The 20,928-nt window shown below is 38.8% G+C and overlaps 2 protein-coding genes across 4 annotated transcripts in view; one reads left to right on the forward strand and one right to left on the reverse strand.

The window, feature by feature from the left end:
- Positions 1 to 635: 635 nt before the first annotated feature.
- On the reverse strand, positions 636 to 1,677 carry LOC137136759 (lymphocyte antigen 6G-like). The gene is made up of 3 exons (XM_067522435.1): positions 1,522 to 1,677; positions 1,277 to 1,381; positions 636 to 882 (listed from the first exon to the last, which is right to left on the reverse strand). Exons 1-3 carry the CDS (start codon positions 1,568 to 1,570, stop codon positions 734 to 736), a joined length of 303 nt encoding a protein of 100 aa, XP_067378536.1. The 5' UTR covers positions 1,571 to 1,677; the 3' UTR covers positions 636 to 733.
- A 2,881-nt stretch (positions 1,678 to 4,558) lies between these two features.
- The window catches only part of msh3 (mutS homolog 3 (E. coli)), a 33,631-nt gene continuing 17,261 nt past the window's right edge, over positions 4,559 to 20,928 (forward strand). The window contains exons 1-20 of one of the 3 annotated variants that reach the window (XR_010915598.1): positions 4,559 to 4,849; positions 4,936 to 5,050; positions 5,469 to 5,776; positions 5,914 to 6,129; positions 6,304 to 6,420; positions 6,522 to 6,639; positions 6,732 to 6,871; positions 7,150 to 7,316; positions 10,484 to 10,593; positions 10,788 to 10,902; positions 11,225 to 11,309; positions 12,369 to 12,478; positions 14,013 to 14,145; positions 15,648 to 15,835; positions 16,629 to 16,797; positions 16,996 to 17,060; positions 17,895 to 18,011; positions 18,259 to 18,366; positions 19,030 to 19,144; positions 19,466 to 19,623. Coding sequence is in view for 2 of the 3 variants with exons in the window: in XM_067521946.1 (XP_067378047.1) it covers positions 4,724 to 4,849; positions 4,936 to 5,050; positions 5,469 to 5,776; positions 5,914 to 6,129; positions 6,304 to 6,420; positions 6,522 to 6,639; positions 6,732 to 6,871; positions 7,150 to 7,316; positions 10,484 to 10,593; positions 10,788 to 10,902; positions 11,225 to 11,309; positions 12,369 to 12,478; positions 14,013 to 14,145; positions 15,648 to 15,835; positions 16,629 to 16,797; positions 16,996 to 17,060; positions 17,895 to 18,011; positions 18,259 to 18,366; positions 19,030 to 19,144; positions 19,466 to 19,623 (2,780 nt within the window). In the remaining variant the exon portion in view is untranslated. The remainder of the gene's footprint in view (positions 4,850 to 4,935; positions 5,051 to 5,468; positions 5,777 to 5,913; positions 6,130 to 6,303; positions 6,421 to 6,521; positions 6,640 to 6,731; positions 6,872 to 7,149; positions 7,317 to 10,483; positions 10,594 to 10,787; positions 10,903 to 11,224; positions 11,310 to 12,368; positions 12,479 to 14,012; positions 14,146 to 15,647; positions 15,836 to 16,628; positions 16,798 to 16,995; positions 17,061 to 17,894; positions 18,012 to 18,258; positions 18,367 to 19,029; positions 19,145 to 19,465; positions 19,624 to 20,928) is intronic. The other 2 variants (XM_067521946.1, XM_067521947.1) reach the window with 2 other exon arrangements.

Here is a 20,928-nt window from a genome sequence, read left to right on the forward strand (position 1 = left end):
AGCAGCACATACTTCCATAGATTACATGCAGTCATTTAAAATCCTTGTGTTAACTTCAGTAGTTTTGGCGACATATGAGAAGGAGCTGTCTTGATGGGTTTTGGTTGCTTAAACCTTTAGAAAATGCAGGTTTGACCCATGTGACACAATGTTAGACGATTAGATGATCTTAACATTATAGATAAAAAGTAGGAGTAAAACAAACCATGTGCTACCATGTGAATTTATTGAATAAAAATAAGATTACATTATTTTCATTTGGGAATTTATTCTAGTAGTTTGTTTACCTTTTTAATAATACTTCAACTGTACTTCTTCTTTTTTCAGAGACAAAGCTGACATCGAGCAAAGGAGCTAGAGGACCTTGCTCCTCAACCTTGGATAAGCTGAAAGGTTCCACCTGTGTGGCTGAGCCCACTATCAGGCACAGTGACAGTGAGAGAGAAGCCACAAAGGCAGATGACGCTGCCAATAAAGCGAGATTATTGACCTTTCAAAAATTGCACTACAGCATTTATCAAATGTGGTAAATAAATACATCCAAGAGGAACATATCACACTAAATGTCATGATTATAGACACACCCATCTCTATAAGTAGGAATCTGTAACTGTAAATAGTGATGTGAAATGTAGTAGTGGTCAAACAGACTGTAATTTTATTGATTATATATTTCATGGCTTTTAGATTCTTCCTGTGTTGTATAAAGAGTTAAAATTTCTGACTCAGATCTTCAGAGAAAGAGTTTGATGATGGCTGAGGACAACAGAAGCAGGACGACACTGGGACCAGTAGGTACGGCGCTGTTGCACAAGTCCTCCTGGCAGCCCTTCATGGGGCTCATACATATGTAACTGGACCAGCAAGACTTGGTGGTCAAACCTACGTATAAAAAGTAGTGCAGACATTCAGCATAGAAATTATCTTAGCTCAGATAGTACCGGGACTTCTACATTTCACCTAATGGCGTCAATGGCATGTATGAGATAACCTCATACATTTAATAATAATAATTCTGTGTGTCTTGACCTTATTTCCAGTTTTCTTTACATTTCATCAGTGATTTATGCTTTATTCCTTAAGTGGCCATAATACATTATAGTAGGATGTTTATTTAAAATTGAAATAAAATTAAAAAAACATCAGGTCAATACTCGATACTTTTATCCAGTCAATCATGTCTATATCCACTAAGTAAAGTAGCATTATGTTTTAGTTTACTGGTTAACAAACCCAGCGCTGATTCAAATATTTTCTGAGTAATAGAGCAACTCACCGTTCTCAGTAACGGACAAACAGCTATTGGAGAAGTATGGACAAGTCATGGTATTCGTGCAGTCACTGTTGGTGGGGTCACACCTGTAGCATTTTAGTCCATAAGCTTTAGAAGAAAAATAAAACATGGTCAAACAGCTTTTTTAAGAAAAACCACTCTGTCACAGAAAAGTAAATATTTCTTTGAGCACTTCAGAAACAGTTTTATGTTCATTTTAAAAATATAAATTTAAATCTGGTTCCTACCCAGTGACAGAGACACGAACAGGATGGTCAGAACTCCATGGAGCTGCATTGTGAACCAGAAGAAGCACAGATGTGTGTTAATATACTGCGTCTGGAGAGAAGTGCAGAAAAGTTTGAGTTCTTTCTAAGAATTTGTCTTATAGTTCAACCTGCGAGTTACTCTGGTTTCACTTCCTCTCAAAAGCTCCTCCCAAGCAACAAGCACATCACCAGACAGGAGAGGTTGGCACTGCTGTCTCACAGCTGGCTGGGTTTCCTTATACTGCTGTGTCCTCCCAGAGTCCAAAGATACGACACGCATTAGGTGGGAATGTGAGTGAATGGCTGTCTATCTATTTCTCTTTGTTGGCCCTGAGATACTGTTAACCTGTCCACGGTGTACCCTGCCTCTCTCCCTGTGATAGCTAGGACAGGCTCCAGCCCTGTTAAAAGTGATACCGGCACAAAGTCTCTACCAAACACCCCTTTTTAAACCATATTTTGCAAGTTGGCACTGATCTCTGCAGTTTGTAGTAACTGACACACTATACATTTCACTAAGAGGATGTGAAAAAATTACCCTCTGAGTGCAGAGTGAGTGAATAAAATAAACCACAAAGTTGGTGTTGGCAATGCTCTCATATTTCTTTTAAATATAGATTGATTGGTTAATTTATCTATAAATGTTTTTTTATAATGCTTTTGCTTCTTTATGTATTTTCTTTCCACTATTAGTTCATTAGCAGAGATTCAGGAAGTCACAGCTTCTGAACAAAAACAGTTTCACACCCAAGCCCCCCCCCAAAAAACGCAGAAGACAGCCAAACACAGATGACTAACAGAAGACAGATTTTTTTCGTTAGATGAACAATTAGATGTATAACAGAACAAAAACCACTAACAAAATCAGAACATCTGAACACACCTAACATCGTTAATCATAACACAAATCATGCACATTAAGCACTTTAAACATGCAGAACTATTTACATTTCTTTTACCCTTAATGCCCCAGGGACCACTGGGACTGTCCCCAAAATTATCTACCAGCAGGGCCCTTTTGAGATCCTCTGACATCTTGAAGCATATGATTAAGTTCTTTTTTATATTTTTTGAGCTGATCTGAATGCGACTTATTGTTATGTTAATGGCATCCTTTGCCATCTAAAAGCCTGACTCAACTTAAACAAGGCATGAAAAAAACATATTATGGTTGTAAATATATTTCTCTTGCATTATTGTGTATAACACAAGACACATATTTTTTTGTTAGATGCACAATTACACCACCCAATTTAGTCCAAATCATCCAAACAATTATGTCAATATAAAATATCAAATATTAAAAAAATATGAAGTCAGAGGGTTTGCTAACTCTCCACTACAGCTTTTACAATAACATCCACATTTGTTTAATATTCAGTCAAAGCCCATTGGCCTAAAACAGTTGAGCTGTTCTGTTTCTGCTGCTCTGTAGACAGAGTCATAAACAGGATCACTGCTCCATACAGCTGCATCATGGACATGGAGAAAAACAGGCTGTTTATCAACCATGTGAGAGCCGGAGAGAGGCCGTCTTCTTCCAAAACTTGAATTTTTGCATTTCTTCACGAAGCCTCCTAGCAAGTGACCTGAATAACGTTTAAAGCTTTAAAGAGGCAGCATTGTCTATACTTTAACTTAGATTCTGTAAATCAGCAAAAAAAAGGTTTACACTTAATCAGTTGCTTAGAAATAGAAAATTTTCCGTTCTTAAACGGAAAATCAAAAATAGAGTGAACCTCTTTTCCTTAATAAGAGAAGTTTACTCCAAATAGAAAACTTTTAACACAAACTGAGCTTACTTGGTGACTCATTAAGTTACAATAAATAATTTCATGATAATTTGGTCATCAGTATTTTGTAACTTCAATCTGACATTCTCTAGACTTATTGGTGTTAATGGCATTTATTACTTTTACATGTGGAACCCGTCCCTGTTTTTAGTTTGCAGGCACATTCATTACTGGCCAAAGTGCATCATTAAACACAATAAAAAATATGCAGGAAATGGCCCCACATGATTGAAAATAAGACGGTTGATGAGTTTTGGGTTTGGCTTTATTAGTAATCACTTAGCTTCACAGCTTTCTAGTCTTTACTGGGAAAATGTTGCTCAATTTGTTTGAAATCCTCTGACGTTTTGAAGCATATGATTAAGTTCCTTTTTTTATTTTTTGATCTGATCGGAAAGCTTATTATTTCCTGTTAATACTATCCTTAATACTATCTATAAACTTGACCAACATTTCTTTATAAAGTTAAGGTTTTACAGCTGAGAATGATATGAGAAGGTGAAAAGTAAAATTAAAGTAACATAAACTTAAACAAGGCATGAAGAAAACCAAATTAAGTTTGTAAATATATTTCTCTTGCCTTATTGTGTATACAGCTAATGACTGTAGCTTTTTCCAATCAGTATATTCAGTCAATAAAAAAAGCTAAACAAAAATAACCAAGCAAACAAACTTTTATACTCACTCATATTCATACAATCTCACAACCCTATATACTGCATGTGTTAAAACAGCATACATTTGTGTACTTTAATTTTTATTTAGTTGTATTTTTAAATTGTGTTGTTTCTATAACTTCTTTCTTATTGTTATTTAATCAATGTTCGTTCAATGTACGTTGTAAAATGATTTAAAAGACATGTTAAACTTGTGATCGCGGAAGTAGTTTTGTTAATTTTAAATTAAAAGTATATAGCTTAAAGAACATACTGACACACTAAGAGAAAAGAAACGTTCCAACGCTGCACTTAATTATGGCACCAAACAATCGAGACAACTACTGTAGCTCACAGAATAATGAGTAATTAAACCGTGACAATTAGTATATTTGAAGCGACTGTTTTGAAGGCATAGTTGCAACCTACAGATGGTCAGGTAGATAAATACAGTCTCATCAAATTAAAATTAAGTTTATTAGCTGTAAGAAAACACTTTTGGTTACCTGAGAAAAACATAGTTAATCATGTTATTTTGAAAAACGGAAACTTGCTATGATGCGTCATTTACGCGCCTGTGTGATCTCAATTCACGCGCCGCTGTGTTTTGAAAAGCCGGGCAGCTGAGCTGAAGCTAAACCTGTGTACTGCACTGTTTAGCTACGCTGCAGCAGACATTTGTATCAACATTATCGTTTCCGCGATGAGTCCATTGTAAGGGCAAATAAAAACATGCCAAAGTCTCTGAAGAAGTCCTGCACCACTCAGGCCTCCATTAGCAGGTACTTCGGAGGACTTAGCAACAGCACTGCCTCCAACACTCGCTGTGGGATTAACCAAAATCCTGCAGGAGGCAAGGTGAGCACTGCTTCACTGACACACACACATGCTCAGATCAAATACGCTCAGTTTGGTGCTGATCCTCGGCTGGTTTTGTTCTGTAGCAGAAACTTTCCTCGGATGATTTAGGATTGCCATCAAAGCGAGCAAAGCTTTCTCTTCAGCATCCGCAGTTGGTGGATTTCGACCATGAGCCTGCTTGCTGTAAAAGCATTAAAGGTGAGGGGGTGCACTGCAAACAGGAACGGAATAAAATCATCCATTACTAGAACGGCCAGCCAAACCACAACCTTTTCTAACTTCAAAAAGCAGCACATACTTCCTTAGATTACATGCAGTCATGTAAAATCCTTGTATTAACTTCATTAGTTTTGGCGACATATGAGAAGGAGCTGCTCTTGATGGGTTTTGGTTGCTTAAACCTTTACAAAATGCAGGTTTGACCAATGTGACACAATTTTTGAGAATTAGATGCTCTTAACATTATAGATAAAAAAACAGGAGTAAACCCACCCATGTGCTACCATGTGAATTTATTGTATAAAAAAAAAGAGTTCATTATTTTCATTTGGGACTTTATTCTATTAGTTTGTGTACCTTTTTAATAATACTTTAACTGTACTTCTTCTCTGTTCAGTGACAAAGCTGACATCGAGCAAAGGAGCTAGAGGACCTTGCTCCTCCACTTTGGATAAGCTGAAAGGCTTTACCTGTGTGGCTGAGCCCACTATCAGGCACAGTGACACGGAGAGGCAAGCCACGAAGGCAGATGATGCTGGTAGTACATTTTGTGAGCATGGAGGCAGCCTTTTGGTTCCTCAGGACGTTTCAAATCATCACAGCCATAAAAAAAGGGTTCAGCAGACAGAGGAGGAGCTTAAGGATGACGAGAAGAAGGTAGAAAAAGGAGGGGAGGAAAGAAAAGAAAAGCAGAGTTCAAAACAGGTACCTAATATAAATGTTGATTCTGTCACATCACTGTCGCTAGAGGGTTTTGGGCAGCAAAGCATAACTGTTTAAGCCCTTTTCATGTAAGCACCTTTCAAAGTAAAAAATTGTGGGTTTTTTTCTTTCTTTTTTAGGGGTTTCACTTCTCTCAGTTTGCAAAGTCAGGAGGAGGTGGAGGTCGCGATGCTGAGCCGATTCCTGCATCCGACTCTAGCCTCCCCTCCAGACGCTCAAAGAGCATATACACTCCTCTGGAACAACAGGTCATCCATCTGAAAGAACAGCATAAGGACGCCTTATTGGCTGTGGAGTGTGGTTATAAGTACAGGTTCTTTGGTGAGGATGCAGAGGTGAGAACTGAAAAGGAAATTCATTCTTTAATACATTGAATATGTTACAGACTGAAAGTCTTGTTAGTGTAAAATTATTCTGTGCAAATTAGTTAATGTTTTCCAAAATAGTGGATATCTTGTTTTGAAATTGTCTGTTATTGCTAGTGAAAGCATCTTTGTGTTTGTAAACAGATTGCAGCGAAGGAGCTAAATATCATCTGTCATTTGGATCATAACTTTATGACGTGCAGCATTCCCACGCACCGTTTGTTTGTTCACGTCAGACGCTTGGTGTCCCACGGACACAAGGTATAAAATACATCTTACATATTGTTTGTATATAGAATTCCAAGCTGTTTAGAGTCGTGTTGTTTTTCTTTAACCTTGTTCTAATTGCCTTTAATTGCTAGGTTGGTGTGGTAAAGCAGACAGAGACGTCTGCGATCAAGGCCTCAGGGTCCAATAGGAATGCTTTGTTCACTCGTCAGCTCAGTGCTCTGTACACCAAGTCCACTCTGGTGGGAGAGGGTATCCTTATGTACCATGAATACGTCTGTGTGTGTTTGTATTCCCTTCTATCCGTGTGTGTGAAGTATTGTCTTTAACAGTTTTTTATAAAGATGTAAACCCAGTCTGCAGACTTGAGGATGTGGAGGAAGGGGGCAGTGGTGATGTGGTGTTGGACCTACCTGACAGCTTTCTGCTGTGTATCAGTGAGAAGTGGGACAAACTGAAAAAGCAGCTCACTGTTGGACTGGTGGTAAATCAGATGAGAAAAAAATTATACAAACTATGAAAACATTAAAGTATCAAAAGCTCAATAGATCCCTGTAGTTTGGTACAACTTTGTGCACAAGCTAAAGATATTGTTGTCTGTATAGTGACAGAAATGACTGGTTATCTGCTTTGGAAGAAAAGCATCAACATATAATAAAATTATTTCTATGTCTAACATAAAAGTACTAATTAATAGAAATATCATCACCATGTGTTTCTTTAATGTGTGCATTCATTTCATGCATCTGTTTGTATGTGCAGGCAGTACAGCCCAGTACAGGAGATGTGTTACTTGACTGTTTCCGTGATAATCAGCCTCGCTCCGAGCTGGAGGGTCGCATCTTAAAGATCAACCCTGTGGAGATCCTAGTGCCCTCTGACCTGTCAGAACAAACCCACAGACTCTTACAGAGTATCACAAATGCGAGGTAATCTGCTGTCAGGGCACCAGGGGGCATTCTGTACCCATTTAGTATATTCTTAGTGACCCATTGAACTGTGCTGGTTATTTGTCTGTGCACAAACGTGTGTGTGTGTGTGTGTGTGTGTGTGTGTGTTGAGTCTATTTGATTTGAGGGGGATTGTGTTTATATTTCCCCAGGCATGTAGACAGTTGTTTTGTCTGGAGCTCTCTTAGCTCAGTCTGATGAAATTAATGCAGGCTCATACAGAAATTACATGATGCAACCTGGGTTTACCTGCCGGGCTAAACAAGGTCCAGCCAGGGCTTATATATTATAAAGGTTGTCTGACTTTTTAAGCTGATATTTTTATGATACTGTAGTTGTTTTACAAAAATAAATATATTAGTAGTTGTTAGATATATTGAAACATTGTTTTCACTAATGTTAAAGGAAAGGAAGTCCATCACAATGTTTCCAAACTACAGCTGTGGCAAGTCAAATGGTGCTAACTACTGTAAATGGGTATGATGTTTAGCATGGGTTTACTTTACATTTAAAAATACAAATAGTAGATACTGTTAAGCAACACTAGAGTGGGGAAACCCATGCATCGAGGCTGAGGTAATTTGTCAGCTGGAGCACTAACCTCATAGTTGGCGTCGGTGCCACTGAACTGCTGTATTTCAGGATCCTGTTGCATCCCTTTGTTTTGCCATTCAGTTCATTTTTGCAGACAGTCTGCACCCAGCAGGTTCGCACCAGTAAGGACAGGGTCCTCTGAGGGCTGCTGGTGATTGGATTATGCTGAGAAAATGAAACGAAGTAGTTGGAGGGAGGGGAGTGGATTAGATTACAAAGGGTTGGTTGGATAAATGGGATGGATGTCAGCTACTTTCTGCCTCTTTTGCCTTGATGGTGCACATTTCTCAATATTAACCTTTTTTCTTGTAGTGGTATTTTTCTTATCTTTTTTTCTTTTTTCTCTATATTTACTTTGAAATCAGGAAAATTCGTTTACATTTCTTTCTCTCGTACATTGTGTTTCCTCTTTTCAGCCTCTTGTGTTGAGTGATTTTTAGCGAAGCTGGGCCTGTAAAGGGCAGTCCAATTATTGTCTGTGAACAGCCCTGTTCTGCTCTCTAATGTTGTGCTCATGAGAGACAAGACACTTTGCAGCCTGTATCATATAAATCCAGGGCACCTTGTCTGTTCAGCTCATACAGAAATGGCCATGTCTATCTTCTCACATGAAACTAAGCCGTACCAGGTCCTTATCACTGTAGATTGATGTATATGGAGAACTGTGTATGGTTTCTAGGTAATCTTGTTAATTGTGACACAATACGTACATGTAAAATTATGTTTGAATGGATCAGGATTTGCAATTGTTAACATCAGAGTCATGTAGTGCCAAAAATATAAAAGACCCACCCAGGTGAACATTTAGTAAAACTGATTTTTGTTGCTGCTGATGTTCACTTTCCAGCCTCGGAGTCCCTTGGGTGGGCTGACAAGACGGGCCCCCTGGCAATGTGTTGTATGTGTCTCCATGCAGCAGCAGGTAATTAGTCCCTTGGAGGTTGACGGTAGCTAGGTGTAGTATTAGGTTCTTTACTCATCCACAGCCTGCAGTCAAGAGTCAGGAACAGAGCAGTGAACTAGATCAGAGTAAGTGAAAAACTCACTGAATGATGCTTTTAATTCAAATGTTCACACTTTATCCCTGTTCCAACGATTTAAAGTCAGTGACTGACAATCTGGAGTTACAATAGCTTTTGGGATGAGACAGCAGTCCTATATCAGGATAGATCCACACAAGCACTAACAAACATAAAATACACTCGTTATGGCCTCTCTCAAAGCTTTGCATTCGCCTCCCAGCAATAGATACTGATGGACACATTAACCTTTGTTCTCTCCTTTGCACCATCGCTGATTTAACCTTTAGCCATCCCTGCTTTTGATTGATTATCACCATGACAGTGCTGTGAGCAACTCAAAGAACCCCATTGCTAGAGAAGTGAAGCATCACCCCTTCACATGTGTGGTGATGATGTAAACTCAGATTACAAATAATTAAATGGAATTCTATGTGCTCACTGTATCGGAGAAGTTGCATTTCAAAATATTACCAGCATCATCTTCTTTCAGAAACATCATGAATAATTTTCTTGGAGCCACTTTTAAAGTTTAGATAATCTCTTAGTACTCTTACTTTAGTAAAATTGAGTGTATTTAGAACTGTAGGTTTTAGGCCAACACAATTTACTTTACTGACTTTACTTTAATTCTTACTTGGGTTTGTGTACTTCTACCATATGGGGATGTTCTAGTTGCAGACTACTTAGAATTGGCATGCCCTCCCTTGTGACATTGTTAATTGTTGTACATTGTACATTATTGACCTTTTTTTTTTTTTTTTTTTTGGCCTTTCGGTTTATCCTGTGAGTTCAGAGGCACCACAGCGGATCATTTGTCCGCATGCTGATTTTGGGACAGTTTTTACACCGGGTGGCCTTTCTGTCGCCACCCTCCCCAATTTCTACCGGGCTTGGGACTGGCACTGCACGGCTGGGGATGGGGATGGGCTATTGGGGGTTCAGTGTCTTGCCCAGAGACACTTCGACAAGTGGTTGGGAAGAGCAGGGCTCAAACCTCCGACCCTATGGTTGGTTGTTCCATATCCAACAGTCATCTATTGGTCACTTTTATACAGTCTTTACTCTCAATTTGCATGGTGGCTGAAATAAAAGATTATGGTTCTTCTGTGTGTGTGTGTGTGTGTGTGTGTGTGTGTGTGTGTGTGTGTGTGTGTGCGTGTTGAGCTTTAGGAAACGGATGAAAGAAAAATGCTCAATCACTGTGTCCAGAGCCACATGTTTGCCTTGGTTGCCCTGGCAACAAAAGAGCGGACAAAGCTACAGTCCTTGAAAGCAGCAATGCAGAGAGAGTGATAGGAGCAATAAGGAGATGCAGGAGAACTGTGTGTGTGTGTGTGTGTGTGTGTGTGTGTGTGTGTGTGTTTGTTTGTGTCAGAGACACTAAGGTTTTTTTTGTGTGTGTGTAATGTGTGTAATTTCTCACAGGAAGATATGTAATCAGATATTAGATGTCATGTTTTCTTCATGTGTTTTTGTGCGGTCACAAGCACCACTGACCTGAATCTGTGCCGTCATGTTGTTACCCTCCAGCACTCAGGCTGATGACCAAGTGAGAGTTGAAAAGAGGGACAGTTGTCAGTTTGAGTTCGCCTCTGCGATGAACACGGTCACTGAATTCTACTGCTACACCCAGGAGAAAGGTGCGTTTATTTGTGCCACTGTGTGCCTCTATTTTTTTTTTTTTTTTTTATAATCTGTCCTTTCATTTACTCATACACTCTCGTTTAGTCTATGTCAGCCACTGAGCTGTAAATCACAGGATGAGTTTGAGGAAGGGGCCTGTGACTCATACACTGTAGGAATGAATAAGTTGCCATGTTTGTGTGTCATCTAGGCTCTCACTGTCTGTCGAGTGTGGCATCCTTGGATGGTCCAGTGATCTGCTGTCTGGGGCCACTCATCCAGTACCTCCAAGAATTCAACTTGGAGAGAGTTCTTAGGAATCAAAGGTCTGTGAAGATCCACATAACATACACACACACACACACGTACTCTTCACCGGAGACCCTTTTTGCTTTCATTTGTGAAAGTGCAAAACAAAAGCATTTGATCTGTTTATATGATCTGTTTAAAAAAAAAATCTCCATCATGAACTGAACTATTCTAAACTTCACTTAACTTTGAATTCTTTCTTTATCCAGTTTATAACCATTTAAATTAAAATCAGAAGTCAGTCACATTAATTTGGAAACATTATTTAATCATCATCAATAAAGTATGCTGTTCTCATTAAGCAACTGTATCGTGACAATATCGATTTGCTTGGTGCAGTTCATTTCAGCCTTTGTCCTCTAAATCGGAGGGTATGATCCTCAGTGCTGCCACCCTCAAGAATCTGGAAATCCTCAACAACCAGGTAAAAGCACATCTCAACTGGAAGTCAAGATGTTCTGTACCAATGCTGTTCCTTATTGTATAGCCCTGTATTGTCCAATGTATTAATTTGAACAGAAACATTTGCACTTTATTTTTGGATTTGGCCTTGTTATGACTTTTCAACCTTTTTTTTAATTACTTGACCAATGTTACAAAGAATTTGAACATTTTTCCCTTAAACCTGTGCTAATGTTGTGTTTAACATAGCTGAGACCAAACTCTTGTAATACATTAATTTTTAGGGAGTCTCACTAAAGTCAACTCTGAACTTCTGTTCTGGCTAGAGCAAAGGTAGTGGAGGCTGTGGAAAAGCAGAGCTTGCAAGCAATAATTTACAGTAAAAATGTAGTGTTGAAGAGAGTTGAAGATGTTTGTGACTTTAGAATAAATTAAAAAGCAGCCCGGAGTAAATAACTGGCCAGCTATGATGGTCTGTACAGTTTACCTGCATGACAGACTCCTCCCAGAACAAATGTTGTTTTATACAATCCCAGTTACATGGTCGATCGTAAAAATGTAATAGGACAACGGTGAGGAAAATTTGCAATGCAGCGCATAATACAGACGTAATAAAGTTTCACACTCAACACGTGAAAAATAAAAAAATAAACTAAAAAAAAAGGTTAAAATGCAAATGAAAGCTGCTGCTGTAACAGTCTAATGGGTAAGTTAAATTCTCCAATCACAAGAAAATGTTCAGTGATTAGCCTGCCTTTCGTGGATTAGGGCTCAAATGTTAAGCACTACTGTGCTGCCGCTGTGGCGTGTGTGTCAGACATCATGGAGTTCAAGCCCAGTTCAAGTCTTCTCATCTTGGTGCTTCTGTCTTCCATCAGCAGCTCAGTTTTTAAATTACAAAATGTCAAAATGTTTTTTTTCTACCCATCTGGAAAAACCACAGCAGTGCTCGATTATGTCATTCAAACTCTAACCCTCAAATACTTACTCAAATATTTATACCACGTGGGCATTGAATACAAGCTGTGTGTGTTACTGCTGTTATTTTTTGGTTTATTTGTGTATGTTCTTTCGATCACAGACTGATGGTAGTGTGAAGGGCAGTTTGTTGTGGGTGTTGGATCATACTCGTACTCCGTTTGGGAGGAGACTGATGAGGAAGTGGGTGAGCCAGCCCCTCACAGACCCACAGTGAGTTCAAGATACCGTCCGACCTCTGATGAAGCACCACTGTCAGTGAACCAAATCAGCTTGTTTCTCTGTTCTTGTCATTCAGTTTCACAGTGCTACAAAATTAATCTGAGCACCAGGAGTTAGCCTGCTCTGTAAAGCATTCTGGATCTGAATCGATCTATCTGCCTTGAACAGGCTGCAGGATTTAAACACAGCTTGAGAAAAAGCACAGCTTCAAACTTTGGGCAAAAATGTGCCACACTTACAGGAAGATGTAGCTTTGCTTTCACGTTGTCTAAGTGGAGCAGAGAGGAATATTATCATTTAATATGAACAGTTAAATAAAATGTCATGACTAGAAATAATAAAAACAAGTTGCAGAAGACACTGTTATTTGAATATAATTACTGGCATTTAATGGCTTAAATCACTGCAGTTTTGAAGAAGAAAGTAGTGGATTAGTGTCTGCTGTGTGACCTGCATAAATGAGCTTCAGAAGTTACATGAATGAACCATTATCTCCACTTCCAATTTTCTGTTTGCATTAATATTTTGAAAGAAATTCTCCATCATTATATAATTAAGTCAGCTTTGCTAAAAAGCATGTAAGATACCTACCGCCCATAATGGGAACACTTAGTTGTTCTTCACCCAGCAGAGCAGCTGCTCCTCTTTTCAGAAACACTGCAGGGTGAAAACACATAAATAGTGTTTTGGAGGCAGTCGCTTTAAATAAAAATGCTACATCTGACTCACAGCACTAGAAACAACCTCTCAGTTATAACATTGCTGTACTATTCCAGTTCCTTTTTCTGCAGTGTAGTGTTTTTTGTTTTTTTTAATCCATATATTGATTGTGTCAGTGTTTACTCTGTGTATCTGTGCCCCTCCCCCGACTGTGCAAGGATTATAGCTGCGGATTGGACACTGCTTTCAGATTATACAGATAGCTCCTCTGCAGAATTCCAACATCAATAAAACCCTGATTACACCCAGGGACATTAATTCCAAAACACACAGAGCAGCACTGCATAACATGGACACTCATGCACATGTGCACACATAATATAAACGACCATGTCGCAAAGTTGTTGTACGTTTTCTGCTTGTTTGTTTGCACAGAATTTTCCGTGTTTTTTTTCTTTACATTTTTAAGAGATCCTCTTAGCATCTACCCTGTCTTCAGACAGCATACGCCAGAGATCCTCTATCAGCTTAAAAAAAAAAGCATAGACTGAAGTAATTGACCCAGCTGTAGATATGGCTTTCATGTATTTTTTGATTTTAAGTTATTCAGGCTACTGGTAAACCAGTACTGGGTTCACATTTAAATTTATAAGGAGACTAATCAGTGTTATTTGTTCTAAATTCAGATTATGGGACTTATGAAAAGTCTCTTTCAATCAAGACTCTTTCATCTCTTCAAATAACTTAAATTTTTTTTTTTTGCTGATGAGGATGTGAATGATCATGTCAATCTTTTTGCCTGCTTTCACATCTTTCTTACTCTCTTCCCTTCTTGCCTCGTTCTTTTTCTTCCGTGAACCCACAGGTCCATCTCAGAGAGGCAAGATGCTGTGCAGGAGATCTTTGAGTCGGACTCTCTCCCATTCAATTCCATCAGATCCCTGCTGTCGCATTTGCCCGACTTAGAGCGAGGGATATGCAGCATATACCACAAAAAGGTAAAAAGTAATAAATTAATTCAGAGCATGACACATGAGACTGACATTATCTCCGCCAGCTACATACACCTATGGCTCCTGTTCAAAGCTAAGCAGTATTTTTCTCAACTTGGCCATCATTACAATAACTGAGAGGCTCATTTTTCTTAAGATGAGATCTTTGGGAATAGTAACATTGTCAACAATGGCCAAAACTACAAAAATCTGATTAGCAGATCCCGCTTTTCTTGCTCGTTTGCATGAAAATAAAAACCAAGATAATTCTCTCTGCCTAGGTTTCTCATTCACTTTCTCTCTCTTCTTTATTGCAAGATTCTTGATTAACAACACTGAGCGCTCGCCTCTGTGGCACTTACCTGATTGTCTGACACAATCTCATTTCCCATCAGACCCCCTTTGAAATGTCAGAAGGCTTCAGCTTGATCCCACCTTGTGTGTGTGTATGTGTGAATTGTACACAGATGGGCGAGCAACTATCTGCTTTTGTTTTTAGTTTTCTACCTCCTTCAAATATTGTTTAAAGAAAATGATCAAATGTCACCCAACACACCACACACAGGGGCCTTAATTGTCATTTAGCCCATCTAGATAAATGGGCCTGTGTGTAATGGCCTGTGTCTGTATGGCTCCATTGACATAATGGAAGGGGGGCACACTTGATGTCTCCAGTTGCTGTTTGTTGGGGTTCATAAAGGAGCATTATGGGGGCTGCTAACGTGGGGGACCATTAAACTGCAGCATGTGATTAAAGTCATTAACCATTGACAGTGTAACACTTATTAACCTTTCATGATTTTCTTTTAAACTGTGACATCACTAATGTTATCAAAACTCAATGTATCTACACAATCATCAATCTTTTGGGATATCTCCATACATTGATAAATCCTTTTTTTGGATTTTTATCACAAATGATCACTGGTTTTATTTGTAATGGAATAGCATTGATTAACAGAAAACACAAAACAGTAGCTATGTGTTTAATGTATATGGATATAGAATTAAAGGCAGCTCAGTGTCACCTTATTTGTGAGTAAAGAAATGAATGGAGAGGTGGTGGCTCTTAGCATAAACAAGGAAGATATGAGTTGCTGATGTTCTGATAATCTTGTTTCTGCATAAAGATTTAAATTATTTTTTTTTTTATTTTTTACATTTGGCCATATTGTGAAAACTTACGCGCTGTGCTGCTTCTAGTAAGTGGTGTCTCTCAGAGCAGTGGCAGTGATCGATGGTGGCACTAAACTTGGCCACCAGATCCTGTGCCGAAGATTTAATGATCTAATCCTGCTGTTTTAAAGTCAAACACACAAAACAAAAAAAGGAAAACTAAGGAATAAGAAGAAAATGGCTTGCATTTTTTTGGAGAATAAAAATCTTAAATGTGGTTCTTAATGTCCTAATTAGTTGAAGCTTTTCTTAAAACTGTGACGTGCTATGTAAGACACACTTTGCTCATGCATTCATCACATATTATGCAAATCTTTGTGTTTCTTTTTCAGTCCTCAACGCAGGAGTTTTACCTCATTACTAGCTGTCTTTCTCGCCTCGGGTTGGATCTGCAGGCCTTGCTCCCTGCCATCCAGTCACAGTTCGGCTCGACTCTGCTCCGAGATCTCTTTTTGGACACACCTGACCTGCTGGCTCCAGCCCACAGTTTCCTCAAGGTGCTCAATGAAAAAGCGGCCAAGTGAGTTTACATGTTTGTACATGTCAATAGTCATTTAATGTATTTTGTTTTATTGCTGATATGATACCCAGACCAGATCTGATCTAAATGACCATTATTGTCCATTACAGAAGAGTTATACTCAGTCACCTTATTGTTTTATTATTGCCACTGCTTTGCTCTGTGCACTAGCTGTAGTCTCATGAATATGGAATGCAACTAAGGATTACTTTCCATATTGATCAATCTATTGATTTTTTTCCTCAATTAATGGTTGAATTTTTAAATCTATAAATTGTTAGAAATTGTTGAAGCATGGCCACAACATTTTCTCATTGCATAAGCAAAAAACAATCCATAAACCAAGGATTTTCAATTTGCAGTGATAAAAAACAGATGCCCAAATTTTAAAAACTAGCATTAGACAATATTTTGCATTTTTGACTAGAGATATTCTTGTTATCTAACTTGCTTGATACACTGCAATGTGTAGTAGTAATATTTTATCATTATTTCCAGAAAATAGAGAACTTGCAGTCATATTTGTCAAAACATATATGTAATATTTGCAAATTTGTTTGCATAATTTTACATATAGCTGCCATGGACATTTTTGAAAATGCTTGCATTGTACTACAAAACTGTTATGCAAGATATGATGCAGTAAGTGATTTTGAGCAATAATCAACACTTGGCAGTGAGTAGCAGACTGACGGATTTTTCTTTTCCATCACCAATAAAGTCCGACTAACTCATTGGGTGATGTCAGAAAATTCATCAGCAGCTGTCACATTTGGACTGTGTATTTGTGCAGGTCAGGGAATAAGACAGAACTGTTCTCAGATCTGTCAGAGTTCCCGGTGCTGCAGGAAAGGAGGGAGCAGATCCAGGCTGTCCTCAATGAGATTCAAGACCACCGCAAAGAAATCCGACTGAAGCTGAAGGCCCCCATGTTTGACTACACGGCCATCTCTGGGCAAGAGGTACAGTGTCTGTGTGATTGAGCTGACAGTGAAAGACAGGTGGGAGGAGATTGAATGCCTGATTTGGATGGAAGATTGAGTCACAGTGATGATCTGATAGCGGTGTGTGTTTTAATAAAACTGACACATTATTTTGTACATCGGCTGTAGTCTTATTTATCCAAGTTTATCCTCGTCCTCCTCCTTCTCTGCTCTCAGTTTCTGATTGAGGTGAAGAACTCGGTGTCATCCACTGTTCCACCTGATTGGGTCAAAATCAGCTGGTGAGACTGCAATTGTAGCACACACACACAAACAAAACTATCAACTATCTTAGTTGAGTTGGAATTTTTGGTCGGAATCATGGTTATGGAACATAAGGGTTTCTCTCTGGTTGAGAGCTATATGTTTAATTTCAAACAAAATGTGTGTTTTTTTTTTTATGATCAGCCATGCTAAGCTTCAAGGCACCAACAGTATAGTGAGGATGAGGGGTTGTTGTCATCATAAAGTACAGTAAACAGACAAACACCTAAAACAAATTAATATTTGGTGTGAGCACCCCGGCACATGGTTTTCTGAGAATCTTAGCAGGTAGGTATTTCTAAGCCTCTTGAAGAACTTGCCACAGTGGATTTAGGCTGCACCAGTTTCAGACTGACTTGATGTTGTTGAGATCAGTGCTCTGTGGGGGGAACGCCACCTGCTGTTGGACTCCCTGCTCTTTCGTAGTTCGAGATGGTTCTTTATGACTCTGCCTGTTAGTTTGGGCTTGTTGTCATGCTCCAGGATGAATTTGGGACCAATCGCATGCCTCAATCTCATGATGAAATTGAAAGATGAACAACATCAACAGCAAAAACAAAAAAACACAGGCACTGGAAGCAAAAGGGTAAAATAACACATACTTATACCCCACAAATGACCAAAATGCAACAGCAGAAGTGTGAGAATCTGCAAATGACTGTACACCAAGGCAAGTAGTTGTGGAATTTTAAAGCTGCACTATGATGTTGTGTAATGTGAAAAGGGAACGTTGTATATGCTAAACGCCTAGTTTCTTCCCTCACTTTAATCTGCCTCATCTGCCTAACTTCTTCCTCCCTGTCCCTTTGCAGTACAAAGGCTGTCAGCAGGTATCACTCTCCTTTCCTGGTGGAGCGCTACAAGAAGCTGCTGCAGCTCCGAGAGCAGCTGCTGCTGGATTGCCAAAGGGAATGGACAAATTTTCTTGAGTATGACAGACACATGAATCCACACACATGCGCACACACACACACACACACCAGATCATAAAGTCAAATGAAAAAGAGCTAAAACATGTCAGTGTCTGTGTCAGTGAGATGCCTCCACAGCTCTTAGCCTGACTGAATTAGTCTGTTTTAAGTAAGTACGTCAGTGCTGTCTACTCAGAACACAGTATGCACTTACCTTAATTTACACTTGAAAATCTCTTTCCTCTCTGTCTCCCTCTCCCCTTAGACAGTTTGGGGAGCACTATCACACCATGAAAAGGGCTATTAGTCACCTAGCAACCATGGACTGTCTCTTTTCATTGGCCGAGGTGGCTAAACAAGGGGACTATTGCAGGTGACGTCCTATCGTGATGGCTGTAAATATTGGTGTATGTGTGTGAGTTCATATTGTGTGTGTGTAGGTGTGTGTGTGTGTGTGTGTGTAGGTGTGTGTGTGTGTGTGTGTGTGTGTGTGTGTGTGGGTGTCCTGTGTCGTGTCCTATAGTCTCAGACAGGCTGTGTGTGGGAGTATGCACTGGGCTCAGCAGCGTGCTCGGCCAGAACGCCAACATTTCTCCCACTCTTGCAAATACACACAATGACACACACCTTTGTATTGTCTATTTCTACACATTGTAGTGCTTTAGCTTCACTTCTCTCTATGTTGTAGTACTTTCTTGCTTTATTTGGACATTTCTCTCTTCAAAATTCCAAAGGACAGTTTTGCTGTTTATTAGTTTCACCACCAAATAAAATAATTTTTATTGTTCACTTGTATTCCTCTAATTTCATATAGGTCTTTCTCTTTTAATTTTTTTAGTGGATTATTTTTCTTTAGCAAATATCTGGATGGTCTCCAAAGACTCAATATCATTCAGTTAATATAGTAAATAAAGCAGAAATGGAAATGAGGAGTGTAAAATACAGTACACATATTATGATGACATTAAATTTGAGATTTTATAACCTTTAGGCGTGTGTGTGTATTTTATTTTGCGAATGTATTCTCTGTTTTTAGACCAAAGGTGTGTCAAAGTCGGCCTCAGATCATCATCAGGGATGGTAGACATCCTGCCATAGATTTGCTAATGGGAGAGCACAACCAGTATGTGCCCAACAACACTGAATTACAGGTACACACACACAAACACACAGAGGGTCATTGAGAGAGCTCTGAAACAAAAAGCACACAGATGTTTGCCTGCCCTCTAACTCATTGAGACAGTTCTGAAACAAAATTGCTCCACCACACACACTATCTTGTTCGTTGCTAAAGTGGGTGTAGGTTAGTCTTGCAACAGAAAAATAAGCCAATAGAGAAGCCAAGCCTTTAGTCCACCCACCTTCTCAGCTGTGCAGGACAGCATGCAAATATCATATTCTGTCTTTCCCCTTGTTTGCCTTCTGTCTGTGTATCTGTTATTCTCTCCTCTCCTCTCCTCTCTGTGCAACAGGGTGATGGCAGAAGAACTATGATAATCACTGGTCCTAATATGGGGGGTAAGAGCTCCTACATCCGCCAGGTGGCCCTCATCTGTGTTATGGCTCAAATGGGCTCCTACGTCCCGGCCTCTGAGGCCCGTCTAGGCATTCTGGATGGCATTTATACCAGGTATGAAAACTAGCAGCTGTGACGAGTCCCTCTGCATTTGTTTGACAACTGCGAGAACACTTGATTAAACTGTGTAGATGCCAGAAATGACAATACACTTTATTTTCAGTTTTGCTTTGGGAATTGACTTATGCAACAGTAATTGATTAAAATATTGAATTAATTACTGCAACTGTGCAAAATGTACTGCATTGAAAAATGATGACACTGATTTGTTGTGATTCGCATTTTTTTCAATTGAACAGACTATCTGCTAATGCTGTGTAGTTAACAAAAGATAAGAATCTATTACATGGGTCAGTGAAGTACTGTAAGCAGTTATAATGATAATTATATTATTTGCACTGTACTTGTTACAACTATGGGACTGGAAAACACATTCAATGTTCTCCAGCAGCAACCATTACTTAGGGTTTCTCCTAAGAGGACTTTCATTAATTATTAGGTAATATTCTCATTCTCTGGCTGTGGGCGAATTTGGAGGTCACGCCTCCAGCCAACTGGAGTAGGTGGTCATGAATCATGCAAAATGCATTTAAATAGCTTCAGGCATAACTTGCTATACCACAGATGGGAATTTTGACAGTTTTTGAAAAAAATAAAAAATAAATCCACATTTGGTGAAACAAAATGTGGCAAAATATTTAAAATGCATAGCACTTATAAAAAGAACTGAAAATGAGCCATAATACAAGTTTTTTAAGAAGCGTGTTTATAAAAAGGACTTGTTTTTAATTTATTAAAGAACTTGGTATACTTTACTAAGACATCAAATTTGAAACTCACATGGCCATGCCCAATTTGTCAAATCCAATGGCCTACAATCTGCATACTGCATATTCCTGTAGTTGAGGATGGGTGAGAAAATACAAAAAATATTTTATATATAATTTATATGAATTTTATATATAACTTGGAAAAACGTCAGATATTGGATATAGATTTTTATATTGGGTTAGGGTTTTTCTTTTTGTAATATTTTAAAGGAGTAAAGGTGAACATAGCAGGGTGACACATGTAAGTGACACATGTGTCTTGGTGTTTTCCTGGGAGGCATAATAAATATGAAAAATCCAGAGAGAATGACATGTCACAAATACACGTACATTAGGACTGGATCTTTATAATTATATGCAGTAAAACTTCCCTCAACAACGATGATAAATGGAAAAGCATTTTTTGATCAATACATGTTCTGGGTCAACTTTGCTGAACAATCATCCAATTAGTTCACAGTAACTCGGTTACATACTTGATGTGTTTGGCCAAAACAAGAAAAAACATACACAGGCTGCGGAGAGGCAA

The sequence above is a fragment of the Channa argus genome, chromosome 11, assembly GCF_033026475.1.
Source record: "Channa argus isolate prfri chromosome 11, Channa argus male v1.0, whole genome shotgun sequence".
Taxonomy (NCBI): Eukaryota; Metazoa; Chordata; class Actinopteri; order Anabantiformes; family Channidae; genus Channa; species Channa argus.

Bases quoted from the DNA above. Each gene is read 5' to 3' on its own strand.
- LOC137136759 (XM_067522435.1), bottom strand. From the start codon at position 1,570: ATGCAGCTCCATGGAGTTCTGACCATCCTGTTCGTGTCTCTGTCACTG. The intron at 1,382-1,521 runs GTAGGAACCAGA...TTTCTTCTAAAG, and splicing joins GTTCGTGTCTCTGTCACTGG to CTTATGGACTAAAATGCTAC. The intron at 883-1,276 runs GTGAGTTGCTCT...TTTTATACGTAG, and splicing joins TTTGTCCGTTACTGAGAACG to GTTTGACCACCAAGTCTTGC.